The following is a 13,707-nucleotide window of genomic DNA, read 5'->3' as shown; positions in this document are numbered from 1 at the left end:
TAGGTTTTGAAAGGTACTGAATATTGTTTCAGGTCCTATTCACTACAGTTTATCTATATGCATGCTTTATTACCAGAATTAGTGAGTGGCTTATTTGCCAACCAAAGATTACTAAGATGTTGTTTCTGTCCTCAAGTAGCTCACATATTGAAGAAAGGACAGAGTGGCCTAAAATGAGAAGCAATACTATTTACAGAGTCATCATAGTTATATGCATAAGTCTTTATGGGAACACGGAAAAGGAACAGCCTAAATGCTTGGTTCTGATTACAGAGTGGTGATTCTGTTTAGGCATTGTAATGAGATTTTTGAAGGAGTTTTTTGAAAAACATATGAAATGGGCTTCTTTGCCAGTATGGGTGTTCCTGTGCCCAATGTCACTGGAAAAATAAAATTACTATTTTGGTGGTTCCATGAGGAACCCAAAATATTCTATTTGGTTGCATAAGTGTTGTATCACAATTGAAAGACCTAGTACAGGAGCAAAACCTATCAGGGAAGTGAACAAAATTACTGCTACAGCAGGAACTTTTTGTTTCCCAATTTTTTTAACTTTCCCATGGAACAATGAATAAACAATGTGAATGCATCTCTATACAAATATTATTTTTAAAAAATAGAAAATAAAAATTGAAAATTTGAAAAAAAAACCACTAAATGAAATAATTTATAAATAATACACAGGAAAAATGTTTAAATTTTGAGTGTTTTGGAAGCCACGCGGTGGCGCTGCAGGCTAAAGAGACAGAAATTTTGAACTGAGGTTGCTACTGAGGTCACTAACAAAAAAGGAGGATCCAGGCAGATGGTCTGGGAAGAAAAAGACAAAAGAAATCTTAGCTCCCTGTTAGTACAAAGTGTAAGTCTGAGGCTTCCAACTGCTGTTTAGGCTGGGAGTTCTGCTTATTACTGGAATTGATGAAAGGAGAAGCTATGGAGACTAGAAGGTTGTGCTTCCCAAGACAAAGGCAAGTCTTATTTCTCTTTCTGTTTGGGGGAGTATCCTTGGCAGCTAATGGGTTTCGACATTATTCTGTGACAGAGGAAACTGAAAGAGGATCCTTTGTCGTCAATCTGGCAAAGGAGCTGGGAATAGGGGTGGAGGAGCTGGCTACACGGAGAACGAGGGTGGTTTCTGATGATAATAAACAACACTTGCTTCTGGATTCTCATACTGGAAATGTGCTCACAAATGAAAAACTGGACAGGGAGAAACTGTGTGGCTCCATAGAGCCCTGTATGCTGTATTTCCAAATTTTAATGGATAACCCCTTTCAGATTTACCGGGCTGAGTTGAAAATCAGAGATATAAATGATCACTCACCAGTATTTCGGGAGAAAGAGATGGTCTTAAAAATACTAGAAAATACAGCAGAAGGGGCAACATTTCGTTTAGAAAGAGCACAAGATTCAGATAGAGGACTTAATGGTATCCAAAACTATACAATTGAACCCAATTCTTTTTTTCATATTACAATTAATGACAGTGATGAGGGAACAATATATCCAGAGCTAGTGCTAGACAAAGCTCTTGACTGGGAAAAGCAGCCAGAGCTCAATTTAACACTCACAGCACTGGATGGTGGATCTCCACCCAGGTCAGGAACCACCACTATACGCATCCTTGTCCTGGATGTCAATGACAATGCTCCCAAATTTTCTCAGCTGATTTATGAGACCCAGGCTCCAGAAAATAGCCCCTTAGGGTCTCTTGTGGTTAAAGTCTCTGCAGAAGATGCAGATTCAGGAGTCAATGCAGAAGTAACCTATTCATTTTTTGATGCTGATGAAGATATTCAAACAATCTTTCAAATCAATCCTTTTTCTGGGGAAATCATCCTCAAAGCATTGCTTGACTATGAACTAGTAAAGTCTCACAAAATAAACATACAGGCAATTGATGGTGGGGGCCTTTCTGCAAGATGTATGGTTTTGGTCCAGGTATTAGACACCAATGACAATCCTCCTGAATTGATCATATCATCACTTTCCAACTACATCGATGAGAACTCTCCTGAAACAGTACTGGCAGTTTTTAGGGCTAAAGACAGAGATTCTGGAGAAAATGGAAAGACCATTTGCTACATACAGGATAATTTGCCTTTCCGTCTGAAACCCTCTGTGGAAAATTTTTACATCCTAATGACAGAAGAAGCACTAGACAGAGAGAGCAGAGCCGAGTACAACATCACCATCACGGTCACAGACTTGGGGACACCCAGGCTGAAAACCGAGCACAACATAACTGTCCTCGTCTCCGACGTCAACGACAACGCCCCTGCCTTCACACAAACGTCATACACGCTGTTGGTCCGCGAGAATAACCAACCCGCCCTGCACATAGGCAGCATCAGCGCCACAGACAGAGACTCAGGCATCAACGCCCAGATCACCTACTCGCTTCTGCCAACCCAGGACCCGCACCTGCCCCTCGCCTCGCTGGTTTCGATCAACGCAGACAATGGGCAGCTGTTCGCGCTGAGGGCGCTGGACTTCGAGGCCCTGCAGGCGTTCGAGTTCCACGTGGGCGCCACAGACCAAGGCTCGCCCGCGCTCAGCAGCCAGGCGCTGGTGCGCGTGGTGGTGCTGGATGACAATGACAACCCGCCCTTTGTGCTGTACCCAATGCAGAACGCCTCTACACCCTGCACAGAGCTGGTGCCCAGGGCGGCAGAGCAGGGCTACCTGGTCACCAAGGTGGTGGCAGTGGATGGAGACTCGGGCCAGAACGCCTGGCTGTCATACCAGCTGCTCAAGGCCACGGAGCCAGGGCTGTTTGGCGTGTGGGCGCACAATGGCGAGGTGCGCACCGCCAGGCTGCTGAGCGAGCGCGACGCGGCCAGGCACAGGCTGGTGGTGCTGGTCAAGGACAATGGCGAGCCTCCGCTGTCTGCCAGTGTCATGCTGCACGTGCTGCTGGTGGATGGCTTCTCCCAGCCCTACCTGCCGCTCCCGGAAGTAGCGCCCGAGCGCGCGCAGGGGGACTTGCTCACTGTCTACTTGGTCATCGCCTTGGCCTCTGTGTCATCGCTCTTCCTCTTCTCTGTGCTGGTGTTCGTGGTGGTGAGGCTGTGCAGGAGGCGCAGGGCGGCATCGCTAGGGGTCTGCTCAGTGCCTGAGGGCCACTTTCCTGGCCACCTGGTGGACGTCAGCGGCACTGGCTCTCTGTCCCAGAGTTACCAGTATAAGGTGTGTCTGACTGGAGGTTCTTCTGGAACAAGCGAATTCAAGTTTTTGAAACCAATTTACCCTAACATTTACACCAATGGTCCTGAGCGGAATAGTGTAGAAAATCCTATCTTTTGAAACAGCTGTAAATTTAGTTTTCAGCAACACTTTTGTTTATATTGTGATGTACTTTTGAAATATTATAAGCCCTAATAAGTTTAGTTTTCTATCAGTTATAATGCAATATAACAATTGATTTTCAACTATCAAGTACTGTACATCTACCATTTTACAATGTTGTTTAATCTCTTTTGCATTAACAGTTTAATTTTAATTCATACCCATCTGTGAATAATACCTTTAAAGTTTTAATCCTTTACAATTGCACACATATTTATATTGTCATTTTTCTTTCTATAAAACTGAGGTTTGGGGTTTTCTCCTCTTTGTTTATTGTTTAATGTTGGTGATTGAACTTAGCACTTCAGAATGCTAAGCACTGTATTTCTGAGCTACACCCAATTCCCTCACCTGGTATATTTTAGAGCCTGCATGCCTCATAATATTAAACTACCCTTCTGTTGTATTTCCTTCATGTAAGAAGTCATATCTGCACTTCCAATCTTATTCTAATGTTCTATTTATTCATCTTAAAAATCATACCAACTTCTAAATCACAGCATGTGGGAAAAAATTACTTTTTCTGTGTTCATTGCAAAATTAAACATCTTTTTGAGATTGATATGGGACTCCCATAATTGTTTATTATTTTATTTCCTTTACATTTACTGTTCTAACTTAGCCAATATTTTCTTATGTTCACTTTTGCTGATATTTAGAACATCATGTGTTATAATTCAAATAAAATGTAATAACCTGAATGAAAATGAATACAATTTTTAAAACATTTTGAAAACTTGTGTGTATTTGGTAGAATGTCAGAAAGATATTAACTTTTCAGTTTATTTTGTAAGTTCATATTATTTTCAGGTTTAAAATCAAGATGAATGAAAAGTTACAACAAAAAGTAATTTCTTATATCTCCAGACACCTTTTACACAGTGGCTTCTTCTAAAATTGATTTCAATGTTATAAATAGTAGGTTTAGGCTGTCTTAATATTGTTTAAATTTTAATTATTTCTTACTAGAATAAATAAAGGATTTAACTTTTTTACTTCCCAACAATATAGACAAACACTGCACATTCCCTTTCCCCTATTCTCATAATAGAATTTTCACATATTTTTAAAGGCTAAACTATCAGTTAAAGTCCATATTGTTAGTGTTGTATGATTGTATTTCATTTCTTGAAAAATATTCTTCCTAGAGCACTTGCACTTGCATCATTTTCTATTAACTGCAATGAATATTTTACACTATTCTTTACTTGAAAAGCTATTTTTCTCCTTAAAGTATTCAAATATATTACATACCTACCAATTATGTTCATTTCCTGGAGGTATTTTATCTATATTTCTGCTTCCTTTACATTATTTGCTATATAAGCTATCACCCTAGGTATTTTTCCCCTTTAATGTTTTCCTGTGTTTTTGGTCCCTTGTTATAAAATCAGGTATATTTTTCTTTCTTAGTTTATTCTCTTTTGGCTAACATATATCTCTCAATACCTTCATCAAAACAGATGCAGAAGAGTTTAAATAATTATTTAAGACCTTGCATTGTGAAGTCATCTTTTTTCCAGTTGATTGATAGTTTCACTGGGTATAAAATTCTAGACTGAAAATAATTTCCCCTCAGATTTCAAAAGTGTTCCTTCTATTGATTGCATAGAATTGTTCCAAAGACTGATTCCATTCTGATTTCTCTTTTTATGTGACCCCTCCCTCCCTCCCTCCCTCCCCCTCCCTCTTTCTTTTTTCTTTCTTCTTTCTGATAGTATGAGGAAAACTTTATCCTTATATTCTGAAAATAACTTAGTACAGGCTGTATTTATTAATATGGTCACATGGGTGTACTCTGTTAACATTTAGACATTTGGTTTCAGTTCTGAGAAATTTTCTTTTTAAGTTTAAATACAATTTCTCCCCTGAGTTATCTACATTCTCACTGAATGTCATTGAATTATCAGACTTCCTTGTTGATTCAATAAGGCCCTATAAGGTCCTTTCATATTTTCTCTCTTATTGTCTCTGGTTCTACATTTTAATTGAATGATTTAATCTTTGTAAGTTTTTCTTTTCATCTGACAAATATTTTTAAGAGTTCTTTCTGGTTCTCTGAGAGTTTTTCATAGTTTTGTTGTTGTTGTTTGTTTGTTTTGTATCAGGGATTGAACTCAGGTGCACTTGACCCCTGAGCCACATTCCTAGCCCTACTTTGTATTTTATTTAGAGACAGGGTCTCACTGAGTTGCTTAGTGCCTCACTTTTGTTGAAGCTGGCTTTGAACTCGTGATCCTCCTGCCTCAGCCTTCAGAGCCACTGGGATTACAGGTGTGCACCACTGCACCTGGATTGCATTTTTTTTATAAATGTAATTTCTTCTCCCTTCTATAATTAATTTAATCCCTAAGATGTATTATTCAAAACATACATTATGCAGTATTGTTATTATGTGTCCATTTAATAATGAGAATGTATCAGGCAACACAAGAACTTGAGCTGGTAAGGACACTTAAGTCTGAATCTATTGTTTATCTTACAATAAGAATGTATACTTCATACCATTGCTATTAAGTTTAAATGTGTAGGACTGGGGATAGAGCTTTCTGATAGAGCACTTGCCAATCATGCTGGAAATGCTGGAAATTCTGGGTTCAATCCCCAGTGTTGCAAAAACAAAAAATGTACAAAAAAACTTGAAAAACAGTACAAAGATTAAATGGGGAAATGTATGAAGCACTTAGACCAATGGGTAGCATGAAGTAAGTTCTAAATTCTAAAAAAATATTAGTTTTATTAGATTTTAATTCTTTGTGGATATTGGTCAGACAATCTCTTTTTATTATTTTTTCATTAGGTTCTGGGGATGGAACCCAGGGTTTTGTGCATGCTAGCACTTAGCTACGACCCAGCCCAACTAATTGGACATTTTCAAAGGCATTATCATCTCTCTCTCTCTTTAACTTTTTTTGGAGGAAGAGTTTAAGCCAGAGTGCTTTACCACTGAGTATATCCTTAGCTCTTTTTTAAAAATTTGTGGCAGGATCTCACTAAATTGCTAAGGGGTTCCTTAACTTACTAAGGCTGGCCTTGACCTGTGATCCTCCTGTCTCAGCCTTCAGAGTCACTGGGATTACAGGTGTGCACCATCACACCCACTTTCTTATGTTCTATTACATGGGTTTTCTCATTCCCTTTTTTGTAGAGGTGGTAGTGGTTTGGGCCTTTCTATTTCATGCTATATAGGCTTCTCCTCAAATGTCTTGTGTTACTTAGCTATCCTCTTATATTTAAGAAGGATGCTATTTTAAAATGCCAGCAATCAACACTTTGTGAGTGAATAAATCCTGTTGATGGCAGAGCATCAATCTAATATAACCATACAAGGACAGGGCTGTTACCCTAGAAGACCATAAATATCAGTATGTTTAAGTATTTTGGCTTTTCATATTCTTGAGTTAGAATTCTAGAATATCCACTGTGTGGGAGTGGGAGTTAGTTATATACCTTATGTCCTACAACCTCAGAGCATTGCCTGGGAAGGTAATATAAGTATCACCATTTAAAATGAAAAGTTTTCTTAATTTTTCCTTACACTTGCTTTTAATCCTGCCTATATCTCCAAGACTAGAAAAAGTCTCATTTAATTTCTCCATAGAATAAACTAGCCCTGAGATACTTTCCTGTCTCTGTAGGATGGTGAGAGGAACAGAGAATTCAACATTCCTATATATGTACTTTAATAACTTTTATAGCTGCTAAGTAATTTCAGTCTTCTTATGCACCTGATTCCTCTAAATCTTTACATGGGATTGTGTGGGACAATCTCACTATTTTTGTCTTTTCAATGCAGGAAAATTAGCCATTTCTTGGAACTTGTGAGTTACTCTGCTCTTCTGATTTCTGTCCTAAAAAATGTATGTTCACTTGTGTATTTTAGCCTTTTAAAGTTGATTTTTAAGTTTTTGTCATCTTAGTAGATTTTTAAAAAATATTTAGTTTTAGTTGGACACAATACCTTTATTTCAGTTGTTCATTTTTGTATGTGGAGCGAGGATCGAACGCTGGACCTTGCACATGGGAGGCAAGCGCTCTACCTCTGAACCACAATACCAGCCCAGTAGATATTTTTAAAGGAAGGAGGATAGCTGCATAATCAATCTACCTACTTTTTAACTTGTAAACTTTTTTATTACTAAAAATTGGTCTATTTTTCCAACTATGCATAAAGCTTACATATTATAGAACATAATTTGAATTTAATTTTTTAAAATTATATTGTGTTTAGGGCTTTTATTTATCCATTCTTAGTATAATTTTGAGATTTCCTATAGTTGATACCATTAATAAACTTCTAGCATCTATTCCAAACTATCACCTTCATTATGTACAACCATGCACTTTGGCTAGGACTAAAACTACCTCAAGTTTAGAGGTGATTCCCAACAGAGTTAAACAAAGTAAGTACAAGCATAGGTCTTCAAATTCCAGAACTAAAAGCTCTATCTGTAATGTTGTCAATACCTCTTGAAACAATGACTTCTTCTTCGGTAGCAGAAACACGTACTTGATCATCAGAATAAAGGTTAAGTTTTTGTTTTATTTGGAAAAGAGACTCTCTCTCACTTTCTCTGCCTGGGATGAAAAAGAAAGTAGTTAGCCATAGTTGTTGTGGAAATAAATCTTGGGAACCTAAAGGAAGTCAGTTTTAGAAGACTGCTTTAAATGAAACTAACATGTTTGCATTTGTGTAGCTATTAATTTTTTGTAAGATATGAGAAAGTATAACTAAATTGTGGGTTTTATTATATGTCCTATCCCAACATCTTATTTAATTTTCTACCAGTTCACAATTCATTCTATTAAAGAAATCTACAGAAATATTCTCTTGTTCTATAGCAACTATATAAATATATGCCATTTCATTGTTAATCCAATTTCATACTCCCTGAGAAGACAAATTACCATTGGATACTGTCTCTTTCCTTTAGTACCTTAGGCAGACCAAATAGTGATGGAATTTTGTTCAGCTTGACAGTGAGTTATATTACCCTCCTTGTTTCAGGTTCACAATCTTCCCAGAAAGATTACAAACTCTTGGGGATCAGGAATCACATCTTCTATTTCTGTTTTCCCAAACACTGAGCACATTAGGTTGTGTGAAGAGTGGTATACCTAGTAAATATTTTAAAACAAATGATAACATAATCAGAAATTATAAATTATGTAAAACAATTGTGAAAGAATATATTTGTAATCAAACAACGAATAGACATTTCTTTCCATGGGACATTCATGCGAATTTAATTTAGGTAGCTTTCAAACTGTGAAAATCTGTGGAGACGCATGGTGGCGCTGCAGGATAATATCCGCACAGGGGAAAAAAATATATATTCCACTGGATGACATTGTGGACGCTTAATCAGTGCACAGGGAGAACAGGGAAGACAGAACAAGCCAAGAAGGGGCAACCTAGAAGCCATTCAACCGGATTACAATATTCTTCCAAAGTGGACAAATCCAGAAACACGTTTCCCAGAACGGCAAAGTGGAGCTGAATCAATTCTGCAGGAAGCCTTCTGGCAAAGAGCTATGGAGAATAGAGGAGAAGATACTTTGCAGACAAGGCAAGTCCTACTTCTCTTTGTTTTGTTGGGAATATCTGAGGCGCACTCTGAGCCTGGGAGCTTTTCCGTGGCAGAGGAAATGCAAAGTGGAAGCTTTGTAGGCAATTTGGCAAAAGACCTAGGACTAGAGGTGGGTGAGCTGTCCTCCCGGGGAGCTCAGGTTGTCTCTAATGATAACAAACAGTCTTTGCAACTGGACATAAATACCGGGGATTTGCTTTTAAGCCAAATGTTAGACCGGGAGGAGCTCTGCAGCTCCACTGAGCCCTGCGTGCTGCATTTTCAGGTATTAATGAAAAACCCTTTGCAGTTTTTACGGATTGAGCTTCAAGTAAGAGATGTAAATGACCACTCTCCAATCTTCTTGGAAAAAGAAATGCTCCTAGAAATCCCAGAGAATAGTCCTGTTGGTGCTGTGTTCTTACTAGAAAGTGCAAATGATTTAGATGTAGGAATGAATACTGTACAAAGCTACACAATAAGCCCCAACTCTCATTTCCACATTAAAATGAGAGTTAATCCAGACAACAGGAAGTACCCAGAGTTGGTTCTGGACAAGGCGCTGGATTATGAAGAGCAGCAGGAACTCAGTTTGATTCTCACTGCTCTGGATGGTGGGTCCCCACCCAGGTCTGGGACTGCCTTAGTTCGGGTGGTGGTTGTAGACATTAATGACAACTGCCCTGAGTTTCAGCAACCATTTTATGAGGTGAAGATTCCAGAGAATAGCATCCTTGGTTCACTGGTTATCACTGTCACGGCTTGGGATTTAGATTCCGGAATAAATGGGGAAATATCATATACCTTTTCTCATGCCTCAGAAGATATTCAAAAGACATTTAAAATTAACCGAAAGTCTGGAGAAATTAGTTTAACAGCATCTTTGGATTTTGAAACAATTGAATCATACTCAGTAATCATTCAAGCCACAGATGGGGGAGGACTTTTTGGAAAGTCTACAGTCAGAATACAAGTAATGGATGTGAATGACAATGTTCCTGAAATTGCTGTGTCATCAATTACCAGTCCAATCCCAGAAAATTCCCCTGAGACTGCAGTCATGGTTTTCAGTATCCGAGATAGAGACTCTGGAGAAAATGGAAGAACGATTTGTTCTATTCCAGAAGACCTCCCATTCCTACTGAAATCTTCATTTGAGAATTACTACACCCTAGAAACCGAGAAAACTCTAGACAGGGAAAGCAGAGCCCAGTATAATATCACCATCACGGTCACTGATTTTGGGACACCCAGGCTGAAAACCGAGCACAGCATAATAATCCTCGTCTCCGACGTCAATGACAACGCCCCTGCCTTCACACAAGTGTCCTACACCCTGTTGGTCCGTGAGAACAACCAGCCAGCCATGCACATAGGCAGTGTCAGCGCCACAGACAGAGACTCAGGCACCAACGCCCAGATCACCTACTCGCTGCTGCCAAACCAGGACCCGCACCTGCCCCTCACCTCTCTAGTCTCCATCAACGCAGACAATGGGCAGCTGTTCGCGCTGAGGGCGCTGGACTTCGAGACCGTGCAGGCCTTCGAGTTCCACGTGGGCGCCACAGACCAAGGCTCGCCCGCGCTCAGCAGCCAGGCGCTGGTGCGCGTGGTGGTGCTGGACGACAATGACAACTCGCCCTTCGTGCTGTACCCAATGCAGAACGCCTCTGCGCCCTGCACAGAGCTGGTACCCAGGGCGGCAGAGCAGGGCTACCTGGTCACCAAGGTGGTGGCGGTGGATGGAGACTCAGGCCAGAACGCCTGGCTGTCATACCAGCTGCTCAAGGCCACGGAGCCAGGGCTGTTTGGCGTGTGGGCGCACAATGGCGAGGTGCGCACCGCCAGGCTGCTGAGCGAGCGCGACGCGGCCAGGCACAGGCTGGTGGTGCTGGTCAAGGACAATGGCGAGCCTCCGCTGTCTGCCAGCGTCACGCTGCACGTGCTGCTGGTGGATGGCTTCTCCCAGCCCTACCTGCCGCTCCCGGAAGTGGCGACCGAGCGCGCGCAGGGGGACTCGCTCACTGTCTACTTGGTCATCGCCTTGGCGTCGGTGTCGTCTCTCTTCCTCTTCTCTGTGCTGGTGTTCGTGGCGGTGAGGCTGTGCAGGAGGCGCAGGGCGGCGCCGCTGGGTGTGTATTCGGTGCCTGAGGGCCACTTTCCTGGCCACCTGGTGGATGTCAGCGGCACTGGCACTCTGTCCCAGAGTTACCAGTATGAGGTGTGTCTTAGGGGAAGTACTGGAACAAATGAGTTCAAATTTCTAAAGCCAATTATCCCCAACCTTTCACCCCAGTGTTCTGGGAAAGAAACAGAGGAAACTCCTCCTTTTAACAGTAGCTTTGGGTTCAATATTCAGTGATCATAATTGATTTGATATTTCATATGCATTTTACTTTGTGGCACATGCGAATGTTTATTTCCCTCAATTTGCATGCACTTTAAATTGTAGTAATGTTCTTTTTATTGTGTTTTTCATCCTTGCTTTTATGAAAATGTTTATGTAGTCATAATTGGATTTATTCTCTAACCCAGGAGGTCTTAATTTTTAAATCTCTTTACATTAAAAAAAAAGTCACTTTTTGCCCATATCCCTCTCTCCAGTTAAAGTTTCTCACACACTTATGTTTATGGTAAAATGAATCAGGTCACTTTGGAAGTAGTTAAAAAATTTCTTCATTAGACTCTTCTTTTTGTAGTTTTCTTGTGGTTTAATAATGGTTACTAGTCACAAATATCATGTTTCTTAAATTAAAACATTTTAGTTAACATTTTAAAATCTTTATTACTATTAAAAACACTTTGAAAAATCATGTAGTATGATAGAAAATTTTAATCTAAAAATCTAGTTATAAGAGGCCAGAAGAGATGGAGATAGGGGTATAGCTAGCTCAGTGGTAAAGCCCTGGGTTTGATTCCCCAAATTTTTTAAAGAGAAACAAAATCAAATAAGTAGGAGGAAGAGGAAAAGAAGGAAGAAGGCTTATTCATCCTGGAAAAGGATTGTGAAGGTACACTGATATTGTGGCCACTCATATAATCTTCAAATATGAAGCTATAATTTTCCAGATGTCTCATTAATGTTACAAAGCCAGGATTCAACCCAGTTGAATTCAGGAACCTGAGAATTTGCAAGAGTATAAAGTGGGTTTCTGTGCTAATGTGTATTTTTCCCCTGTGTTCTCCTTAAGTTTAATGTACATATACTGAGTACTTATTTTCAATTTCTTCCCCAGCAATAGTAAAATTAGGTTGCATGTGTCATCAACATTGATATATTACAAATAAATGTTTTATAAACAATTCTTAGTCTTTCTGTTCCATTGTTTTAAGCTTTCAGTGTGGTCATGAAATTGGCTTACTAAGGGGTAGCAATCCAGAGTTTGATAAGCACTTTTCTTAGAGATATAAAAGTGTGATATAGGGCTAGGGACGTAGCTCAGAGCTTGGCTAGGATGTATGGGGCCCTGAATTCCATTCCCAGCACTAAAAAAAAGTATGATACATATGGAGCATTGAGAATTATTGAAAGATAACCCTTTGGGTTTAAATTTATTTTATTTATTTATTTTTGGTACAAGGGATTGAACCCAGGGATACTTAACCACTGAACCACACCCCCAGCTCTTTTTTATTTTATTTTTTTAATTTTTAGATAGGGTCTCACCAAATTGTTTAGGGCCTCAACAAATTGCTGAGGCTAGACTTAAACTAGTGATCCTTCTACCTCAGCCTCCCAAACTGCTGGTTGGGTTTTAATTTTAAATTAGAAATTCAAAGCATTGTAAGAGGAAGTTTTGTCTTATGTTTATTTAGGGACCAACTAACCATTCTTGCCTTTAATGATCTGACTAAAAAACAGTAAAGGGGGGAAAGCCCCTATGTTTGAGTTTCCCAAGAATTCCAAAGACTGTGGAGGAATGAAAACATAGATTAGCAAAATGTGTGATCAAAGAGAATAAAAAGAGTCTGTGAAGATGTGTTTGTGTGTGAGAGAGCAAGCAATCACCCTCCTCTGGTTTTAAATTCCTTTTCTATACAGCCAATCCCCATGTTTACCATTTCTTTTTACTCTCATGCCTATATCCTTCATTCTGTTATTAAATTTCCCCTCACAAAAATCACTTGATGAAACTTCACACTAGATGAATATAATTGTCTCCTTTCCCCTCTCTTACACCTGGGCTGCTGCACTCTATAAGATAAAAATTGTCATACCATTGCCACTATAAATATATCATATCCAAGTCTAATTGGGCTTTTGAGACCAGTAAATCCTTTTACAATTTTGCTAATCAACTTTCTCTTAAAATCTACTTACTTTAGACTTTGCCTAATACCTTAAAGAAAAATAAACTCCATCAGATGGAAATTATCATTTCCTGTCCCCAAGTCTACACCTTTGACAACATCTGTACCAACACCATTGTCCTACTGAGTTCCCTCCCACCTAAATACAATCTCTTCCTATATTCACCTTCTAGGGGCCTCATATGGACTTGATCTTCTGTATCTTAATTTTCTCAATCTCTACTGAATGTTACACATCATCATTTTAAATTTGTTCATTTTCTGGTCTTAAACTATTAAGTTAAATTTTCTAGTTTACCAAGCTTTTTCTTCCACCCACAGCCTTTTATTTCCTTAAAGTTTTATCTACCCTCATTTTTGATTCCTCATTTCTCATACTTTTCAACCAAGGGCAATCTTACCTTGCACTGCAACCACTTTACTGAAAATGCTATTGTAAATGCTACCACAGATTTATTTTAAGAGATGTGATTATGCA

General features: G+C 39.4%; 2 protein-coding genes across 2 annotated transcripts; both read left to right on the top strand.

The window, feature by feature from the left end:
• Positions 1–925: 925 nt before the first annotated feature.
• LOC143399815 (protocadherin beta-10-like) lies at positions 926–3,350 on the top strand. Its single transcript, XM_076856840.2, has one exon. It carries the CDS (start codon positions 934–936, stop codon positions 3,304–3,306), a length of 2,373 nt encoding a protein of 790 aa, XP_076712955.2. The 5' UTR covers positions 926–933; the 3' UTR covers positions 3,307–3,350.
• Positions 3,351–8,731: 5,381 nt separating this feature from the next.
• LOC143399811 (protocadherin beta-12-like) lies at positions 8,732–12,221 on the top strand. The gene has a single exon (XM_076856835.2). It carries the CDS (start codon positions 8,884–8,886, stop codon positions 11,278–11,280), a length of 2,397 nt encoding a protein of 798 aa, XP_076712950.2. The 5' UTR covers positions 8,732–8,883; the 3' UTR covers positions 11,281–12,221.
• Positions 12,222–13,707: the final 1,486 nt, after the last annotated feature.

The sequence above is a fragment of the Callospermophilus lateralis genome, chromosome 5 (genome assembly GCF_048772815.1).
Source record: "Callospermophilus lateralis isolate mCalLat2 chromosome 5, mCalLat2.hap1, whole genome shotgun sequence".
Lineage (NCBI taxonomy): Eukaryota > Metazoa > Chordata > Mammalia > Rodentia > Sciuridae > Callospermophilus > Callospermophilus lateralis.
Note: the sequence above shows the minus strand (reverse complement) of the source record. Positions and strands in the feature narration are given on the sequence as shown.

Coding starts and splice junctions, on each gene's coding strand:
- LOC143399815 (XM_076856840.2), top strand. CDS start 934: ATGGAGACTAGAAGGTTGTGCTTCCCAAGACAAAGGCAAGTCTTATTT.
- LOC143399811 (XM_076856835.2), top strand. CDS start 8,884: ATGGAGAATAGAGGAGAAGATACTTTGCAGACAAGGCAAGTCCTACTT.